The sequence below is a fragment of the Ostrea edulis genome, chromosome 5 (genome assembly GCF_947568905.1).
Source record: "Ostrea edulis chromosome 5, xbOstEdul1.1, whole genome shotgun sequence".
Lineage (NCBI taxonomy): Eukaryota > Metazoa > Mollusca > Bivalvia > Ostreida > Ostreidae > Ostrea > Ostrea edulis.
In genome coordinates, this window is record NC_079168.1 from 75,834,711 (window position 1) to 75,858,000 (window position 23,290).

The 23,290-nt window shown below is 33.4% G+C and overlaps 1 protein-coding gene across 1 annotated transcript; it reads left to right on the plus strand.

Annotated features, from left to right (window-relative positions):
- Positions 1-2,068: 2,068 nt before the first annotated feature.
- On the plus strand, positions 2,069-6,789 carry LOC125650562 (SKI family transcriptional corepressor 1 homolog-B-like). Its single transcript, XM_048878956.2, has 7 exons — positions 2,069-2,190; positions 2,559-4,064; positions 4,815-4,863; positions 4,953-5,015; positions 5,403-5,477; positions 5,708-5,773; positions 6,014-6,789. The coding sequence occupies exons 1-7, from the start codon at positions 2,185-2,187 to the stop codon at positions 6,103-6,105; spliced, it is 1,857 nt and encodes a 618-aa protein (XP_048734913.1). The 5' UTR covers positions 2,069-2,184; the 3' UTR covers positions 6,106-6,789.
- The last annotated feature ends 16,501 nt before the right edge of the window (positions 6,790-23,290 follow it).

Here is a 23,290-nt window from a genome sequence, read left to right on the forward strand (position 1 = left end):
CATACACGTTGCTTGTCAGTGCATTAATCACCAGTTGAGGTCAAATGTAAGTTGGGTTTCATATTTAGTATTTCTGGTGTACAGCATCTTCGTTTGTCATTTTATCTTATCTACTGCATAAATACGAAAAGTTTTTAAACTAGAAAAATGTATCACGTTCTTTGAAATTTTCGATCCATTAGTTTTATCTTATTGGGTGATCATAACCCGATTTTGTCCCAACAAATTCTTATGAAGGTTCTGGGGTTTCTGTTTTTTGTTTTGTATCTTCATATCTTTCATCGAATGTATCAATATGTCATGGTAAATGTGTCTACAAATCCTATAGTTTACGTTATGTATTTTCACTGGAGAATTAAAAACCAATTTGAGAATTCATGAATCACTAAAGTTTGTAGCATTGTTGATAATGCGATAATTTTACAATCATTGTGACAGTTAATTATACAATTTCTGTTTTATGTATAGTATGTATAAGTATGCAAAATGCGGAGTGAAGTGCGCAACTTGCTGTAAACTGTGAAAAAAAATCAATAAAAGATGTCACAGTATATGGCTGCTTCGATTCAGTATGTTGGTGTTCTTGAAACAGTTTGAATCTTGTGCAATAAATATCACACTGAATGCTTACTAGGCCGACTAAAGATCAACGTTCGTTGCCACCTCTAAAACAACATCCTACTCATAAAATCTATATTTTGTTTTCACAACAGACATGAAGGTTTCAGATTTTAAAATATTTGAGAAAATTTATTCGTTATATAATCTGATTAAAATGAAAACAATTTCCTTAATAGTGATAGTGAGTTCAGTTAGATTTTTATAGGCATTGTAGCTAACTCAAAACAGGTCACGCCGATATCATGAGAATGCTTTGTTGACAGTGAATACAATTAAATATTGATTTATCATTTCATTGGAATGAGAAATAATAAAATGAAAATGCTGTTTTCATAGAATATATCTCACTGTCTTGGTTGATATAAGGTTAATTTTGAATTAAAGTATTTTAAAACGGCAATAACCTACATAAATTCTCGAAGGGACGTAAAAAAAATAATCAATTAATCAAACAATATACTTCTATAGCAATTGGAGAACCTCGCTATTGATAGATATTATTTCAACACCTTTGAAGAATTGTAACATTTTACCATCTTATTATTTTTTATAATGCTTCTCCCATCTTATTTTGATAAAATATGAATAATTTAGCAACGGATAATGAAACAATTTTCTGAAAAGCAAGCTGAAATTCATTCATCAACATTAAACTTCATCATCAATTACGTCCTAGAAGTGTAGGTAAACAAATAAAAATTCACAATTTGCTAAATTGCTTTAGTTTTATTTCAGTAATGATGAAAATAACCAAAAATTGTTTTAAACCTCAACTTGTAGGAAATTTAATTCTTAAATTAAAATACCGTTATCCACTAACATGCCCTATAAATTCAAAACTTTATTAAAAATTTACTTTCATCTCATGGAAATTCTCTTTTAATTTGGATGTATTTCAATGGAAGACTAGCCCAAAATATCTGAAGTTCAAATCGTTACCTTAAGCCGTATCAATACCGTAATTTACCGTTCGTGTATACAGCAAAATCCATAAAAAAAATCCACTTTCTTTTACAAAAAGTAAAACCCTTCGATAGCCGAAAACAATTCTTACACCTTCATCCTGAAAAAAGAAATGTCAGAAGCTGAAAATTAAACCGCTGTTCTTTATTTGATTTTATTGAAAAATGCAAACGAAAACAGTAAAAAAGGAAGAAACTGCATTGTATCTTGTGATCCTTTATTGCAGCCATTAAACTATAACATTGGCTGTCAGAGTTACAGATGAGAGGTTTGATTAGCCAATGAAACCTTTTAATGCTGCCTGTGCCACGCCCTCTTTTCTCTAACGGTCGATATATTGTTCATTGAATATTACAATGATCTCGTGGGTTATCACAATTGACAGTAACAACGTTTGCCATATGCTTGGTTAAATTAAACCAGTCTCTTTATTGATTCCACTCGATAGTGGAGGTATAAATATTCTTCACTTTTGTCAATCGCCGTGACTTCTACCAAATAAGTTTGTCGTGTCGCTGTATCTGAATTTTTCTTACGAATTCTATGCAAATATTTTGATATGAGTAATGCTTCTTGGACGATAAAAACTGATAACATAGAATGTTGGTAAGTCAATTATTATTCAAATCATTTTATCTTTTCTTAAAATTCATGAACATGAACTTCGTTAATGATAAATTAAAAAAAAAATACCTTAGATTTAATGTATTGTTATTTGACCCTATAAATTATACCAATTTTAACGATAATACTTAATCAAAATTTATTTATATTGTTTACCTTTATTTAGTTTCCGTTAGCTAATTTTAAAGGATATATTCTATTTTGATATTCTATTCTGTCTCCTAAAAATAAAAGTATCATTTTCAATTTTAATATATTAACAAAACATTTTATGAAGCATTGTACATGAAGTTCAACATGATGTTATATAATTTATTACCTTTCTCTTACTCCTACTTTTTATTTTACAGAATGATACAAGTAAATCTTTCGTTGAATCTTCGCCTCTTATTAGCGATGTCCCAAAAGATCTGACAACTTCAAGTCCAATGGAACTGAGCAAACCCACTTCCTCAGACAGACACCCCACCTACGCAACATCCGGGTCATATGTTGCCAGACCAAACCAAGTATCCACCGTCCTTCTGCATGGAGTACCCATCGTCAGCCTGTACATTGACGGCAGAGAACGACTATGTCTTGCTCAGATCTCAAATACACTGCTGAAACAATACAGTTACAACGAAATTCATAATAGAAGGGTAGCCCTCGGGATAACATGCGTGCAGTGTACCCCGGTACAATTAGAAATCTTGCGACGCGCAGGAGCGATGCCCATTTCCTCCCGTCGTTGTGGAATGATAACAATGAGAGAAGCTGAGAGATTAGTCAAGTCGTTCCTAGAAGAGAACATCCCCCCTAAGCTACCAGATAACTTCTCTTTTCATGTCAAACATGAGTGTGGATGGGGATGTGAAGGTTACTTCGAACCGTCTCGTTACAATAGCTCCAGAGCAAAATGCATTAAATGCAAAATCTGTAACATGTACTTTTCCCCAAATAAATTTATATTCCATTTTCATCGCACACAAGAGGCAAAATATAGCCATCCTGACGCCGCTAATTTTAATTCTTGGAGACGACATTTGAAGCTCTACAGTACCTCGGACGAAGCCATTGTCCATGCGTGGGAAGATGTAAAAGCCATGTTTAATGGCGGGAGTAGGAAAAGAATTCTATCTTCTGAATCCAGTTCATCCTATAGCTCGCATCGAAATGACCATCCAAAGAAACAGAAGCTTTCCTCTGTTGATTTAGACGTCCCAAAAGAGGTTTTCCAGTCCTCGTACTCACCCTTCAGCTTGCTATCTCAGCAGAGAAAACCATTCCAATTCTCACCAGTAAATCATTCCCAACCCAACCCGCCCACTACATTTGCTCTACCATTTGCAAAAGAATGCATGACCGATGCAAGCAAAACTTCTCCCATGCACCCTCCATCCTGGCCAGCTCTTCACAGCATGTTCCCTACGTATAACCTCCTGTGGAATAATCCCTTTGTACAAAGTTTTCGCAATGACTTCCGAGAATCAATGATGGCTTTCAAAGGAAACATGACCAAGAGAAAGGAAGACAATTGCAATGATGAGGAGTCGTCGTCATCGGCTGATAATAGTCCCTGTTACGATGACTCTAATGAAAGATTCTCAGCTTTTCGATTGGTTAATCAGAATACAAGAAAAGATTCGATGAACTCCTCAAAGACTTTCTCAAATGATTCCGAGGATGAAAATGAAGAAATTAACATAACAGATATAGTCAATGGCGAGTCCATGTCGGAGCAGAAGGATCTTGTGAACAAAGTGGATGACAAAGTTACTGAAGTTTTTGAGGAAAGGGACATTTCAAACTCGCTTAGAGAAAAAGAAATCATGAATATAGAGGAGGAGAACGTCGTTAAAACCGAAACAGAAAAAGTAAGAATATTAAGTTTTATTAATATGTAATTTTTTTTAAATAAATGTTAAAATTCACTTCGAATATTTATTGAAATCCCATATATTTCATTAGTCATTATTTATGATCAGCAATGCAGAAAACCAATTAAAGTTTAGCATAAATTTAGCATTCACGTTTCATTCATGTTTCATGATAAACTGTTCAAAGTCACGCGTCGTCTGTACTTCTTTCTCTCAATTTTTTCTCTACCCCTTATTACTATTTAGGACACTTTTGTTTTTGTTGAGGACCATAAATAATTCAGATCGTTCAAAGTACATCAAAAGCCGAAAACGAGTCTTGCTCCTAGTTGTAATTCAGCCACATGCTATTCGAACGTCCTTAATACATAATGCACTAATTTTCGTCTTTGATTTAACAACCGGTGCATAACAGATTTGCGCACAGGTTTTAGTAGCACAATATCAATCAGTTGTCCAATCTAATGATATTCACACACAAAAAAAACCGAGGGTCCTATTTATTCTGTGTCATTTGCCTGCCGTGGTGTTAAACGTCGCGTGGCAGTTTATTAAAAGATTAAAGGCGTCTGCTTGTTTCCTTTACAACAGAGGGAACAAATGTCAAAATTCGCGCCTTGTTAAATACATAAACTATAGCGCCTGTGAAACAGTCATAACATTTCTCCATACCAACGTGTCAACGTGTGTGGTATTTCTAATTTATTTGTAAAGGTAAAATAATATGTGTGATTATCTGAATTTCAGAAACCAGTCGTTGAAGAACCAGCCATCAGTACATTCAGCTTGGATACGAGTGAGTACATTGTACCACATCAAATAAAAAGTCCTTTTTTACTGTATGGATATTATTTTTCACGATAATGATTCGATGGTTCGTTTTAGGTATGTCCAAGAGCAATAGAAAATCGACACCACCCATATCTTCCCCAACAGAAATGACTAAAGGTAAATATATTTCGATTCATTGTTATTTTACAAATACCTATATAATAAATATATTGTTTATTTCATTTTTATCATTTCTTGTATTTCATTTTTTATAATTTCTTCTTTATCAATACTTTTATTATCAATTTCGATCTTTAAAAAATAACATGCATTTCTTAACGTGTCAACCTTATATCATGGTTATATCAATTTTCGTGGGGGTCAAATTTCGTCCATTTGTTTTTTTTAAAGTACCGATTCGTTAATACGGAAATCTTTTTTATTGTATTTCACTGATCATTTTCTATTAAGATCTGCGTCAACTATATGCATGATATAAACGAAAATTGACAATAGACGAAAATATGATTATATCAAAACATATAGAATATACGTATTTTACAGAAGAAATTCAAAGAGAAGTTCAAGCTGAAATGGAAATTAGAAGACAAATGGAGAAAGAAATCCAAGCCCTAAAAGGTGAATAAAAAGATTTTTGCAATAAGATGATGAATGTTTATATTTTCTTTCATATCATCGCTTTCTATAAATTCCCAATAATGTTTGATTTGAGATGAAAGGAAATTGTCAGCTTTGTTTTAACTTCTTAATGACGTTATATAAATCGATTCTAGTAGAAATTCATAATTAAATGCATTTATCTCATGAACTCCATTGATACTATTCTGCTTTGTTATTTCATTAATTAGAGGCCTTGACGAATGAACTCGAGCAAGAAAGACAAGTGAGATTTTCCTTACAACAAAAGTTAAAAGGTAATTCAAAGCGCTAATATGGCGCATCATTACTCGTGCAGTAGGTAATTCTCGTCGTCCCTATGGACATATTGTTCAGTGTACATCGTTACATTTAGACAAAATGCATGTTGTTAATCATTATTTCATAATGCACATGCACGGCCTTTCAATTGAAGGTTATTCATTATTAATTTTTATTCGACAGAAAAAAAATATTTATCATGAACTTGTAATTTATAGATGCTTATTTCGTTTCAGAAGCTCATGATGCGCTACACAACTTCTCCTGTAAAATGTTAGCATCTCGGAAATGTGACGAATGTGAAATCAAAGATGGCGAGAATGCGTGAGACTATAAGAAGGACTCATCAATACTGAACCATGATGTCCGGATCCGCCGGAATGTTTTCTATGAAATCCTTGATTACCTGTTAATCACCATGTTCAACAGGGTTAATTGGTTGATATATATGTTGCATGTATCAATATAATTTTTTTTCTTCTTCTTCAATCAATGGCATTTGATGATCTGGCAAGTGTAAAAGTTAAACTGTGTATGAAAAGGACCGCCCAGTGGGCCAATATGGAAAATACTGTACGCTTCAGTAAATGTATCAATTTATAATATACATAACCATACATATTCCAACATATGTAGTTTTTAACTAATTAAAACGGTCTTCTTCTTTTTTCTTTTATGTAAATTTGATAAATGAAAAGCAATTTGAAAATCCTGTAATTCATTTTCTTTGAGTTAAGCATGTTTGGTATATATATTATTTTCTTTTAATTTGTTTTATCATTACATTTATCAAAGGGTTTGAATTTAATTTACTCTAGATAATTGATGGAATCATAAATTAAAATATGTTTCACATTTTTAGACACAAATTTTACAACTTAGAACTTTGAATTTGGTAATGGTTGGTGCATGCAATACGTATGGTCTTATGATTCAGAAATGGCTTATCTTACAATCCTTTGAATGTTGTGTATGTTATATTTCATTGTTTCATTAAATAAATTTTGTTCGATTTAAAACTTATTTTATAATGTGTCGTAAATATGAATTGATTGTCAAGATTCGCACTCAAATTAACACGAGTATGACTATACAGGATTTTTTACGAATGGAAATAGTATTCTAAATTAAGATGAAGTGAAATTCAAGGTTTTGAATGTGTATTTTATTGTACTTAATTTTCATTCTGTCAATATCTTTGTGTTACCTGATCCGTAACTGATTTGACAAAAGAAATCAAAAGTGAATAATTCATTTCCGTGATGCGGTGTCGTTTACACAATGAAATCTTTAAAATGAATCAACCTTTGGTTTTTATTTACTTATGATTTCCGTGATTCTTGAAAGTGAAATATTAAAGTTTAACTATTTTGCCTTTTCTCGATTACTGAATCCTTCTCCTGAGAATAAATTACATGTACACATTCAATGTGAAATGTATTCATAAATATTAGATGTGCGAGGCAACAAATTAAAGCGCTTACAGCGTAACTCCAAAGAATTACTTATGAGAGTTAATCCCTTTCAATGACATTGGAATTAAAATTGTCACATTTGATTTCATCGTGGAGAGCTCTATTGCTTTTTTCCCAAATGACCACCTGATATGAAAGATACGAAACTGACTTCAATATGATCTCCAAAGACCGTGTACATTTCATCACAGGTAGATGATAACTGATACTGGTAAAATCGGTCACGGTTTGTTGGAGAGCAGGTACACAGATGGCTGACACGAGCCAGGTTGTGTGTCGGCACGTGGCGCGTGCGGTGCCGTCGGCGGCAGACGAGCAAATCGTCCGCTAACCACGGCGATAAAAATCAGATTCCACATCACTCCTGAAATGATAATACTTTTCAATTGTAAAAGCAAAATAGTTAATGCCGATTATTTCTAGTGATTCCTGTGTTTCAAAATGAAAGATGGGATTGAATTATATCTACGCGTGAGGTAAAGATTTTCTCCGGGAGCCATAGATGACGAATGATTCCGAAGAGCTTTGTGTCACTGTGCTATAATTTTTCAACAGATCTTGATTACGATGCAATTATTGTATTGCAAACATAATAACATTAGACTCACTGTTACAAAATATTATGGATAATTACAATAATGATAGAATATGCGATAACAATATACCCATGTATTGCCGTATTTGAAGTTCTGTAGATACACTACAATTCACTGTCCTCTTTACTGTGCTATTACTCCAGATGAAACATCTAACTTGATACATGAAGAGGTATCTATGAAACATGACGTTTTGTGTTAAAATCTATCTCGATAGACATGATTTATTTAAAGCTACAGGTATGACATTGGATGATTTATGGTACTCTTAGATTTTTTGATAAACTTTCAATGAAAGTGTTATATATCATGGAAAAAAATCTCGTAATATTAATATTAAACTATCATAAAAACAAATACATATACACACATTTGATTGAAATCCCCATCAAATGTGTATCCCCTAAAGAGCAGGCCTTACATTTTGTTTATTACTTGCCTTTGGGCTTTTCTTCGCATTTGGCTGCAATATTGAAATTTAAAATATAAAACATCAAAGATATCATTTTTTAATGCGAAGATGGGATTGACATTTGAGAAGTAATTACTCAAATACAATTTGAATTAAATCGGGAAAGGCAAGAGATAAAAGGACCTAAGCAATTTTTAACCCGTCGGGCTGGTCTCAGACGGTAGAGTGACGAGGAATCAAAGAGAATAAACAATAGCTTGATAATTAATTCATACTTCATAATGCAAAGCCCAGTGCTCGAGGTAAGTAGAATTTTAAAGCAATCACGTCTAATCACAAGATATAGCATTCACATGAATAACAACACGAGGCTAATCGATTAAATAGTATTAATGTTTATAAACCATACATCCCCGCTAATGTCTGATAGAGATGCAAGCACTTCAATATATAAACCAATAATATACCTAAAAGATTTGTTTCATTCTATAAAATACTTTTCTTTTTGAATTACTTTCCCAGGGTTTTGGATATATTAGAAACCAAAGATTATCCATAGGAAAAAAATCAACGAAGATTATCAATGTTAATTTTTAGGTCACCCGAGCTGAAAATTCAAGTGAACTTTTCCGATTACATTTTGTCTGTCGTCCCTCCGTCCGCCCGTCCGTAAACTTTCAATCATTTTCAGCTTCGTCTCCAAAACCACACGGCCTATTTCCACCAAACTCGCTACAAAGCAGCCTTGAATAAAGAGAATTTAAGCGTGCTGAAATGAATCAAACCCTTTTCAAAGGGGAGATGATTGAAAAATACTGAAAATATGGCAGCATCATTTAAAGAACCACTGGACCAGAAAAGAAAAGAAAAACTTATGTGAAAGCTTCCTTAATGAGTGGTAATTCAAAATTCTTCAAACCACGTCCCCCTCCCACCGGAAAGGCGGAAGAGAGGTGGGGGAGACATAATAGCGGATCAAAGTTTTATACATAGGGATATATAGGAAATATCTTTAAAAATGTTCTCAAGAACAGCAGGACCATAACTAGTCATATCAACATGCTAACATCCAAAGGTAGTGTAGAAAATGTGGAGCGTTAGATGGGGCCACAGTAGGGGGTCAAAGTTTACATGGGAATATACGAGCAAAATATTCTCAATACCAGCAAGACTATGGTTAGTCATATATCATTATACAAAGCATCATTAGGTAGATTCCAGTGACCCTGGAGGCTAGGATGGGGCCTACATGTAGGGAATTAAAAAAAATTTGCATGGCAATATAAATGTATGAATTTTTGAAAACCTTTTCGTCACCAGCAGTTCCATGATTAGTCATTTTAACAAGCAAGTATTCTCAAGTATACTGCAGATTGAAGTTTCTTCAAATCATGACCCGGGGGGTGGGGGGGGGGTCATAATAATGGATCAAAATTTGACATTGCAATATATAGAATCTTTGAATTTTTTTTTGCAATCAACAAACCACTAGCCATGATTATTTATATTAATATGCAAACATTCCAATGTGGTCCAAATTCATATTTGACCAAAGTTGGGCTTCCCTTGACTTGTGAAGATGGGCTTCAATAGAGATTCAAAGTTTTACACGAAAATATAGGTAATTTAAAAAAATCCAGAGTATCAGGACCACCCTAACTCATACCAATATACATGTATAAACGTCTCCTAGTTACGTTTTTTCTAGTTTATTTCTGCATGAACCTTTGGGTTAGTTAGGGCTAAAATCGAGGATTAAAGTTTACATAATACATAAGAAACTTTAAAATCTTTATGAGAATCTTCTGCAGAACAACAAGGCCGTGCGAGTCATATTGATATTGGAATTTCCTCATGTTGTGGATTTACGTTTGTTAAAATCATAAGAGCGGGTGACCTAGGGGGCTAGGTTGGAATAATATGGAGTCAAAATTTGGCACGCGATGAAGAGGGTAAAAATCTCCTGGTGAAGAACAGCAGGGCCAAAGTGACTCAGGTGAGCGTCGTGGCCCATCAGCGTTTTGTTTTCCTGTTGTAGAGGATAAACTATATATATCTAAAGATTTTGTTTATATCTTCCTATGCTAAGATAACTAGATTGTGCTTCCATAAGCAATGTTTAATCTGCACTATCTCAACAACAACTCCCCTCCACCACACCCCCTATGTATTCTAAATGATAATCGGAAAATAGACATACGATTTGTTTTCTAGATGACAGATTGTTGTAATTCTGATAAATACGGATATATGATGCGATAATATCTAATAAAGAGAATTTCCATTGAAATTCTCTGTATAATAAAAATTAATTATTGAGAGATCGGTGTTCTAAAATTCATAGGTCATTTGTATTTTGCAAACTACAATTACATTGAGAAATATCGATTTACACGCACTAACGAAAGTATACAATATCATATATATAATTAAAATAACGTGAGAATTTTCAGGTTTTTAAAAAAAATGAATTCAAATGTTATAGAAATTGAACAATTAAAACATAATTAATGGATGGAAACTTTTGTGTTAAAGTCAATGATACCTGTCTTTAACTAACGGAGTAAATACACTATCTCGTGAATGGATTTTATATATACAGTATATATATATATATATATATATATATATATAAAAGAAATAATGATCGCGTTTTCGATATATTGCAGGATAAGGTCGAGAAATGTTGTTTTGAAATATTAAAGCTGAGGCTTTTATATTTATAACAACATTTCGAGACCAAGGAGATTATCCTGCAACATTTATACGAAAATTCTATTTCTATTCCACTACGGCTCAGAAATATAGAGCCGATCGTTTTCCTATATAGCTACGAATTTGGTCACCGTGACGTCAAGGCAGTTTCCAAAACTTTTTGGTGACGAAAAAGGTTAGATAGTAGGGGTATTATAAATCCATTTTGAAAAAATATTTTAAGTATTTAGTTTGGTGTTAACGAATTATATCAACTGCTTTAAAAAAAACAAACAACTTGTCTGTACAACGCCATGTTTACATGCGTATCGCGTTCTCGGAATGCAGACGATTGGTTTATACTGAATGACAAATGTTCTTCAGTCTTTTATGAATTTGTTTTACAACATATATTGATTGATTTTCATGATAATAAGATAAAATTGAATAATATATTAATATATATATATATATATATATATATATATATATATATATATATATATATAATGAAACGTACAGTGAACATGACCTCAGGTGTTCGAAGGACACGAATGACAGTCTCGGGTGTTCATATTATGAGAGGGCAGAAGACAATAGGAGTTCCAATGAGGATAGACTGTCCCAGTGTTCCAATGAAAGGTCGCAAGGCTTCAGGTCTTCGAATAAGAAGGCGGAAGGCGTTAGGTGTTTGGATGAGAGGATTGATTGAATATTGTTTAACGTCCTTCTCGAGAATATTTCACTCAAATGGAGACGTCACCACTGCCGGTGAAGGGCTGCAAAATTTAGGCCTTGGATTAGAGGAAGACCAGCCTCAGATGTTCGAATGAGATAATGGAAGGCTTCGTGTGTTCGAATGAGAGGACGGAAATCCTCAAGTGTTTGATCAAGAGGTCGTGACGACTTAAGGCGTTCAAATGAGAGGAAGACCAGCCTCAGGTGTTTCAATGAGAGGACGGAAGCCATCAGGTGTTCGGATGAGAGGTAGAACAGCCTCGGGTGTTTCAATGAGAGGAAGAACAGCCTCAGGTGTTTCAATGAGAGGATGGAAGCCATCAGGTGTTCGGATGAGAGGAAGAACAGCCTCAGGTGTTTTAATGAGATGACGGAATGCTTTAGTTTTTGAATGAGAGGACGGAACGCCTCAGGTGTTTCAATGAGAGGAAGAACAGCCTCAGGTGTTCGGATGAGAGGTAGAACAGCTTCAGGTGTTCGGATGAGAGGAAGAACAGCCTCAGGTGTTTTAATGGGATGACGGAATGCTTTAGTTTTTGAATGAGAGGACGGAACGCCTCAGGTGTATGAATGAGAAGACGGAAGGGGTTGGATATTCGAATAAAAGAAAGGACGGCCTCTCATGTGTTCCAATGAGAAGATGGTATGCCTCAAGTGTTTGAATAAGAGGGCGAAATTAGAAACAGTATTCATATTATAGTTGAGTTATTGCCTCAGAAGATCACATGGTTTTATTTTAACCTAATATCAAAAGCGAGCAATGCTAACATTCGGATCACATTGCTCTCGTTAATGTGATATAGATTCAATGGATCGTATTTTTTGTATGTGAGACTGATCACTGTTCGTTATCTTTTTCATTGATTAACTGATGTCTGAAGAAATTATCATCAATCAATTAATTGATAAACATTCAGTCGTCAAAGATCGTTTTCATTACATTCCAAATTATCAGATGAGTTCATGTAATAGGCCTATCAATGAAAGCTGAATGCACTGACGAAAAGAACAGAGACTTTTTGGCAATCACGTGGGATAATATGTGAGTCTTATTTTTCAAATGAATAAAATAATGAAATATCTACTTCTATATAATGTAGGCAGCCAAATAATTGTTTTTCTTCAGCATTTAGAATTTAAGATATTAATAAATCTGACTAATATCGTCTGTTCAAACTATGCATCTTTATTTCTTTAAATTAGTAAAATTGTCCATATGATAGGTTCGGTCCCAATCTAAGCACGGTATAATGAGAGGGTATTAAGAAGAAAATGGATATTATATTTGGATTTATCCCTCGGTGGACAATAATTAGAGAAAATATATAGATCACTTTACGTTCTCGATTTCCCCTTAATCGTGTTTACATTTTGAGTTTTAAGGTTCTATGTAAAAGTTCTGTTTTGAAATCTAATCCCCGGAAAAATTCTTTTGTTACAGGTAGGAAATTGACGTAAAGTATTCCAGGAAAATATTAATTAAAGTGACTTTAAATAAGCAGTCATTTCAAGCTTTTGTAATTACAGCGGTAATGTATGTTTTGCACGTGTTTGAAATTCAATCCAATTTACAAATTGAATTCTGTAAAACCCATCAAAAGACCGCTATGAAATATGCATTTTAACTAAAAGCTTTCCATATCATGTGAGTTAATTACGTCGGTAGATTATGTTTGGTTTAATGAGGCTTTAAGCGTCCCTCTTTTCTCACTTGATCTGTTAGTAATTACACAAATTGAATGAAATCGTAAATACGTATATGTAAATGAGACTAAAAGCACGATAATACAAATTTTATGAATCAGCTCTCGCGGGAAATTATCGTCAATGTTTTGCGTTGGTCCCATATTGTAATATTCTTGTTGACATTTTGGGAGGAAAAAATTCTCCTTCAAACTTGTAGGATCGATGCAGACAAATGTACAAATTGAACAAAAACGCCACACTAAGCATGCAAACGTAATACAGAGTGTCCATGCTTCTTTGAAATCGCAAAAAATGTGTCTAGGCACCATTTAATAATTGGTGATGTTTTGTAAAATCCCTGATCAACTATTACTACGGTATAGTCATAACTTTAAATTCACATGGTTGAGCTTAGTTTTTTATGCCATTTTTACATCAACATTTATTTTCAGTGAATAAATGACATTATCTCAGTGTGCTGTATTTTTCCATAAACTAGCGGAATTAATGGCACAGTTATTGGTTCATTATGGTTTCGTTTGCCGAAAATGATTTGATTTAAACAATATCTTATTAAATGTATAAAACATAAATTTGTTTAATGAGAGGGTAATAAGAAGAAATTGGATATAATATTTGGATTTATTCCTCGGTTTGCCCAAAATCGTTGTGATTATAAATGTATATGTATATAATGATGGTCCTAAAATACACACCAAAAATGTGATCATATATTTCAATAGTAGTCAATTAAAAAAAGATAATGACAGACACTTATAAAAAATTACAAGTAAAATGATGAATATTTGACAGTTAAATATCGGTCCAACTTTTGGTTTATTTCTGTGTCGATTAAGGTTGTTGGACTTTGTTTATGATGATAATAATAAAAAAAACCAACCTTATATATATATATATATATATATATATATATATATATATATATATATATATTAAATACATGTAGTAATTGTTTAGAGTTTAAAACAAAAATGCTCCACTATTTCATACATGAATCTTAATTGTCATTATATTAATGACATTGCAAGGGGAAATTATTAGCCGTATTGCGTTATGAAGTAAGTTCTTTTAAAGATTGTACGTTGAATATTTAGTAGAATAATGTCAAAATATCCAGTTAAAATGATTACCTTCCCTTCACTTCTCATTAAACTATGAATGCCCCCTTTAAATTCCAACGACAATGAATAATAAATGTTGGTATTGGTTCAAATGGCATGAAGTAATTAAGTCTATCTTCAAAGTTTAGCTATTGAACACCCAATAATAACGATATACAATTAATCATTGCTCATGATAAATTCATCGTTTAAGGTCATTTGCGTATCGTATTTGGTCATAAATAGCCGAACAGTAAGGGTCGCTAGGTTTCCTATACTCATTTAATTCTTCTATATATATTAGAGAATTTTCGTTTGTCCTGAAGGGATGGGTCGTCCCTAGGACTTTTATCAAATTCTTCGTGCCGTTGGTTATATCGGTGCTTTTATATATATATATATATGGTTATATCGGTGCTTATAACTGTCTGAAGGGGCATTAAAGCCGAAAGCGTTAACAGTGAAATGTTATTCGATTTTTGTGTTTCTTGACTTTTATTATTGGATGTATTTACTGTATCAAATACCGAATTCTTTATTTACAAACTATCTCTCTCTCTCTCTCTCTCTCTCTCTCTCTCTCTCTCTCTCTCTATATATATATATATATATATAAAGCACTAAATATTCACAACTAGGTACTGAAAATGTTCACCCCAGCCCGGGGTCGAACCAGCGACCTACGGCACCCACCGCTTAGTATATATATATATATATATATATATATATATATATATATATAAAGTCTCTTTTTCCGAAGTAAAATATAAGTGATTTGAAAGAAATATTTCATAATTTAGAGTTAGACTATTATTTTGAGTCAAAGCTAATGGTAGATATAATATGGTTCAATCAAAAATACACTTTTATTATTCAAACCTTTGGGGCAATAAAATTTTCAATATTCCCAAATTGCATACTTACGTATCTTTCAAAACGACTTTTGGTAAGGAAAATTACGTAGTTCTGGATATGCCTAAATAATATACGTTCAGTTTAGGCGCAATTTAGATGTGGAATTTTACCATTACGAAGAGAGACTAATAGATATCATGGATAATCTGTTGAAGAACGAATTTGTAACTTTGTCCAAAAATAGTGTAGAAGACGAAATTCATTTTCTATTGCACTGTCCTCTGTACTACGATTATCGATCAACACTTTTTGAAAATACTGGATTTAACCAAATGTTATTAAGGTCAGATATGGATGTATTGTGCATGCTAATTTCAAATTACCCTCGCCAGGTTGGAAAGTATTTGTATTCTTCATTAATGCGTAGACAATCAGTTATTTTCAAAAATTAAGAATGTAAATTATGTGTATATGTATCAACGTCTACATACATAGGGTTTTATACTTTTCCCATTATCTCATAAAACACATTGATGTACTGCAGGTATTTACTTACAACATGTATGTATGTTTTCATGTTTGTTTTTCCTTTCTTTCTTAACGCTGTGCTTCTTCCTTTTTTTTCTTTATGTACTGCATTTAAGTTTTGTGTTTAAATTGGCGTATAGGCCCGATGGGTCGGGTGTTTGATTTATTTTTACACTGTCTGTTAACATAAAGTTTGTGAATATACACATGTCACTATAAATAAATAAACTACTACTACTACTACTACTATTATAAGTGTTTAGCTTAAGGAAATAAAGAATCTGTAATAAGCATAGGCTGGGACCAGTGATGAAAAAAAAGATGTGTTATATATATATATATATATATATATATATATATATATATATATATAAGCACTGAAAAGGCCACGACACTGTTGATTAGTTGATTATTTAAAACTAAAATTTTCGACACAACCCGCGTCTTTATCAAGAGACATATATTACATAAACAAATATCACACACACACACACACACATTCAAAAAACATCAAATATTAATAATCTACATTGTTGACAAGAATGATACACTGTTGTACTGATTACTTATTGAATAGACGACGTTATCCAATGAAATTCCAAGGATTTATCATGTGATGCACTAAAATTTATTAGTTGAGAGTCAATTAGAAACCAATTTCTATTCAGGGGTGGATGTCATTCTGTCAAACAAGTGTATATAAACCATGGGTGTGGCAAACTCGATGTATCTGTATCGGAAAGATGGAGAGGAATAATTTTAGCTCAACCGAAGTAGCTGCAAATATTTCACAACCACTTCTTACTGATGGCATGACCATTTCCACAGGGGGAGTAATCGTTCTTGAAAACCTAGTTGCAATGTTTATCTTATACCGTTGCAGGAAATTTAATTTTCAAATCAAGATCCTCTCAATGAATTTGGTGTTATCCGATATTTCCACAGGAGTCATATTGTGTTTTCCGCTTTCCGTCTACCAGTATGGAGATATCTGCGAATTCAAGAAGTATTTGGGATTCTCCTTCCTCAATGTGTCTTTGTTCACAGTGACAATGTATAACCTGGATCGCTGTCTTGTCTTTGCATTAGGAACGAAATACTACAAGTACGTGGCTAAATTCAGATTGACTTTTCTTTGTTCTCTGTTTTAGATAACTGGGGTAATCACTTCAAATCTCATGTTTTACAGCGAAGAGTTACCTTTCAAAATTGGTTGTGGGTTTATGTACGAGTTGAAGAGGAATTCTGTGAGCCAAAGCACAAAATATTTACTTTTATCTACCATACTTTCAAATATGTTCATGTACATTTATTTATTGCATTACATTCACAAACGTATTCGTCGAACTGGAGATGTACAAGCTGAAAGTTCCTCTGTCGTCACACACCAACAAACTAAAATCGCCAAGAAAATCTCGGTCATCACCGGTACCTTTCTTCTTATTGCCACTCCATTCTATACCACACTAACATTCCCCATACTCGATTACAGTACACCGTGGGGTAAAACCACTCACAGTGTATGTGGAATGTTGTTAGGCCTAAACAGTGCTATGAATCCAGTGTTTTATATTTGGAGGATGAATAAACCACGTTATCATTTAAAACTGTTAATCATGCAGTGGAATACGGCATATTGCGAGAAGCTAAAACAAGAATACAACCAAACTGTTGCCTCATACAATATGACTGCCACATCGAATCCGACTGCAAGCACCAATACTCGTAAACTGTAGTTGTATCGTTCAGCTTCGCCGAGATTATTTTGATGTCGTTTAATATTTTGACATTTATTTTGTGACGTAAGCATTATTGCACAAGTCAATAAATCTGTCTTCAGCTTGTTTGTTTCTTGTAGTATTTTCTCGTCAGTTCTTAGATTTTTCCAGAAAATCATTGAAATCATATAACGTTGGAGAAAATTTTGAGAAGTGTCAGAGTCTGATCTTTTGTCAGAATATATATTGCAATAGTCCCGTGGGGATCCGGGTTAGAATATGTCCTCAGTATCCTCTTGCTTTTCGTATGGGGCGATGATCCTTCGGATTGCAACGGCTTCAAATTAGCCAACTTTATTTACTATGGGATTTACACTATGTAAAGGCAAGAAATGCATATTTCATTGTGATAGGGAGTTAATAGGATGTCTAAGGCAAAAAATTGAAGCGGGCAAGAAATTCAACATTTCTTGACTCAAATTTACAAATTTTAATTCATGGGAGGGGGAGGAGCGGTCGTCCTTCACGATTCATGAAATCACCAGTTCTAACTTAAGTTCTTATCAATTAGGCCTAATACTACATGTACTATCATAAAAAGTGGAGGGGGGAGGGGGAGGTCACTCAATATATCTTACTTTTCCTCCCCACTTCCCTTCTGCTTCTGAACTGGATATGCAGAAATATTGGATACTTCCGATAGGGCGTGTCACACACACAATGAGGATAACGTGTTCTATCGATTAAATAGAGGGTAATGTTTACAGCAAGGTGAAGATAACGAACAGTGATCAATCTCATAACTCCTATAAGCAATAAAAATAGATAGTTGGGCAAACACGGACCCCTGGACACACCAGAGGTGGGGTCAGGTGCCTAGGAGGAGTAAGCATCCCCTGTTGACCGGTCACACCCGCCGTGAGCCCTATATCCTGATCAGGTAAACGGAGTTATCCGCAGTCAAAATTAGTGTGCCAAGAACGGCTTAACAATCGGTATGAAACACATCAGACAGCATTTGACCCGGCCCGGTGTAGAGAGATTGTACATTGTACCATGGTCGGGTCTGGATGAAAATAGAATTATTTTTCAAAATTATAGAAATCAGATAGATTTAGAGAAAAAACTTCCAAAATAATGTGATTGTGAAATAAAATGGTGGGAAGATAATGATTTGGAGTGATTAAGTTTTAAAAAAAATATTTGGTGGTCCGTACCAATGTGGATTCGGATATGGTAAACAGTGCCGACAACGTAAAGTAATATGATTGCTACAAGAACACGATTAAACCACAAAATCAACAAAACCAATTAATAAACTAATAAATCTCGCATTAAAATCAACAATCCAAAAGGTGAGTGGGAAAGAAGTCCAAGGAAAAGATACTGTATTAGTTTTCAAGCTAATACATATGTATATTTTTCAAGGTCAAACAAATTAAAGCCGTAATCTTGAAACATAAAGAGCTATGCAAATGTTTAGGAGTCTAATGATGATATATTGATGATATTCCCCCCCCCCCCCCTTTATTAAACGAATTAAAGCCGCAAACTCGAGACCAGAATATGGAAAAGAAAGAGTTATATAAATTCATAATTGTAATGATTTCTAATTTTGTTTTAACATAATTTGTAAGTATTGAAGGTCAAACAATTATGAATAGTCGCAATTTTCGGAATCCTCATTATGGCTAAATTAAGGAATTCAAGGTCAGAGCCTTGCAACGAGGGAAACGAATAGTATTTCTATCAATCACACAAAAGAAAATATCTTATCGGATGAATATTGGCGATTAGGCTGTGGAAACTGTTAAACTAAGGATTTATCCTAGATTCATGCGCGTGAAATCATTCAAATTAGTCATTCCATCTGAACGGAATGACTCCAAACGATGCACCCAGGTTTTTTCTGTGCTCTTTCTCTCCGCACCGGTCCGTGTTGGGTTATGATCAATAACGACCACTTGCATGTCTTGCCAAATGTGACCTTTGTTGAAGTTCTCCTACGGGTTCGGTCACGCGTTTGGTTTTGATGGTTAATCGATGGTTGTTGGTTCTAAGTCAGATATTTGTAGTTTCCCCAACGTAATGGTGTCCACATTTGATGAGGTATATGCAGTTGTGTTTGTGTGTGTGTGTGTGTGTGTATATATATATATATATATATATATATATGTGGGAATCCGGGTTAGAATTAGTAAGAGGTGACTAAAGACGATACTTTGGATGTGAGATTGTAATCTCGAAATAATGCCTTCTCTGATATTTATGAAATTCTATCTGAAAATCAAGCTGGATTTAGAGCAAATTACTCTACTCTTGAGAAACTTTATTGTGCTCTTATAGATTTTAAGGTAGCATTTGACAATGTATGGAGGATTTAACAGTGGAAGAAAATGTTAAAAGTATGGAATCTCAGGGAAATGTTTCAAAGTTATTTTTAACAAGTACAATGAAAGTAAATCTCGGATCAAATCTAATAATGTATGTTCAAACCTTTTTGTATGTAATGTTGGCGTGAGACAGGGTGAAAACCGCTCACCTATTCTCTTTGCACTATTCTTAAATGATTTAGAATTATTCCTTTCTTAAAATGACGTCAATCGACTTCCATACATTACACATGAAATGGAAAACGAATTGAACTTATATATCAAAATACTTGTAATATTGTATGCAGACGACACGGTACTTGTTACTAAATCAAAAAATGAATTACAAACATATCTTGATACTTTTTTATTATATTGTAATACCTGGAAACTCCAGTTATACATTGAAAGAACTAAAATCATGATTTTTTTTCAAGAGGTCGCACTCACTGTCATGATAGTGAACAGGTTGGACAAAACAAGATGGCAGACGGCAGTTCCAAACAAAGGTAGGCTCTTAAAACTCTTCATTTTACCGACTTACTAGATGACGAATTTATAAATTCAAAACATTGCCTGGCCAGGGAGGCATCATTAAGTTGATTGTTTGTTGGAATTCTTACTCATGTACACGTACAACTGTAAATTCATTGATCGAAGTTGACGTTTTCTCGACACAACTTGAAGGGGGCGACGATGTTTCTAGTCACGTTTTAATGCGTTTTAAGAAAGATAATTTATGCAAAATAGACTCTGCACATATCTTTTGATGAAAACTTAATCCAGTGTATGACATTCAAATTACTGACCATTAGAAATACATTAGTTATGCATTGTAAACAATTAAAATTTTCAACTCAAATCGCGTCCATGCTCCTTTGAAGTTTTCTTATATAAATATTGCATGTATTTGAGGGTAACACTGAAAATTTTCACCCCGAGAAAACCATTGTCAACCGAGGCGTAGCCGAGGTTGACAATGGTTTCTCGAGGGGTAAAAATTTCAATGTTACCCTCAAATACATGCAATATTTGTTTTATTATACTGAATGTTATGTAAACTGGAAAGCAGAAAAACTTACGTCTGTTGACATTTGATCAATCACTGTCGTGCGATATTTCGTATTTCGAAGCGGTTACTCGCGTTTATTACAAACGCTCAAACGACGTCGTCTCGCAATCTACGGCGAACCGTACGCGCATAAATTTGACGCATGTGATAATTTTTTATAACATCACCTGTTGTCAAGTACTGTTACCCGTTGCTAGATACTATCACCCTGGGTCGCGTGTTTTCTGTTCTCAGAGGGTAACAATATGTTTTTTAAAATGCTTCTCGACCAATCAGGTTCGAGTATTTTACATGAAAGTATAATAAAAATTATTATCACATGTTAACTCATCCACTCCAAATTATATGATTTATGGTGAGCTAGGTCGACCACCATTATATTTACATATAAATCAAGAATTGTTAGTTTTTGGTGCCGGATGATGATTGGGAAAAATGAAAAAAAATATGTTATATATTATATAAATTTCTTGTACACAAATTTCACCAGGGATGTCAACCAAAATGGTTTTTTGAATTTAAAGAAAATGTTAGTTGACTGTGGGATGTCTAATGTATTGTATAATATTGACAAAATGAATACTAACTGGATTATCTGTCATGTTAAACAAAGATTGAAAGATCAGTTTATTCAAGACTGGGTATCTAAATGTACAACGAATCTTCTAAAGGCATAACTTACAGACGTTTTACAAATCTTACTTTTAAATGTCAAGAATATATATTGTCAAATATTTGAATACATAAACAACGTATACTAAACAGGTTTAGAGCCACAAAACGGGAAGGTGGCTAGATATAGATCGAAATCAAAGAAAATGTAATATTTGCAGTTCTGATATTGGAGATGAGATGCATTACATTTTTATTTGTCCTGCTTTAAATGATATTAGGTGACATTATATAACAGAAATATTTCATACTAAACCTAATGTTATAAAATTTCATAATCTATTTGCAACCAAATATGAAAAAATTACTTTTTAAATTGTGTAAATACATACAATTAATTACAGAGAGAGTAAACCCTCCGGGTTAAAGGTATATATATTCTATTATTATACATATCATCAAGATTGTGATATATATTTATATGAATTACTTGTGCATGGGTGAATATTGTTTTTGAATGCTTGTTTAATATGTTCTCTATGTTGTGTTAACAGTGAATGAGAAAAAATAAAACTTGAATCTTAAAAAAAGGTATTTTCCTTCATCAAACTAAAGATACATATGAATCCGTACTGCCAATATTTTGTTTATCTCGTAATTGTCTTTCAAACACAGGGTGACTGAGAATGTTGTCCTTGTGGTGTTTCTAGTTTGGAAAAAAATCTTCTTTATCTCTTTTTCGGTATACATTGTATGTATCAGATGTTTGATATACCAGTAAAGATAGATCGTTGTCTGATCCAATGTATTATAAAATGAATGTTTACTCAGAAACGTATCGTGTGCTGAACAGAAAGATTTGTTGACCACAACACGGTCCCGAGGCGTTGAATTTAAAGCTCGACTGTTCAATAAAGTTTATATTGACTAGTCCATCGGGCTATATTGATATAGTTTATTTTTCTAACCACAAAATGTATGCCAAATAAAATCTTAATATTCGTTCCACGTATGACCTAAATAAGCAAAATATATGCCAAAGGAGAGTGTGGAATGCGTTACAACGATGCATTGTTTAATGACCTTTTAACCTTGGCATTGACCTTAGTTAACATAGCGCTTGCATACGTGAGAGACCTATGATATTTAGTGGGTATCGTGGATGTTTTCCAATAGTACATGCAATAGGAATAGGCAATACATATGGTTATCCTCAGGAGCATTTGCATTCTTTGAGAAATTTTCAACCCATTATGAAACAACTTTTATCAGGATTAATGATAATAAAAAAAATTTTGCTATCACCAAATCGGACACGAAATATTAAATGTATTGTCAATTATTTATATGAAGCAGATTGATGTAAGTGCTCAAATCCTTTGAAATGCAAAAAATACACAATCATTTTCATACCAAAGAATTCTACAGATCTTTATGCGATATAGATGAATATAAATGGATTGATTTTCTTCTGAGCAAATACATTAAAGTATAAATTTATCAAACACAAACATTGCTGCAAACATCCAGTTAATCAACGATAATTCAGAACCGGAAGTTACGACATAAAATCATCGGATATAATAGAATAACGATATATCTTTATTAATGACAAAAATTTAGAATTGATAGAT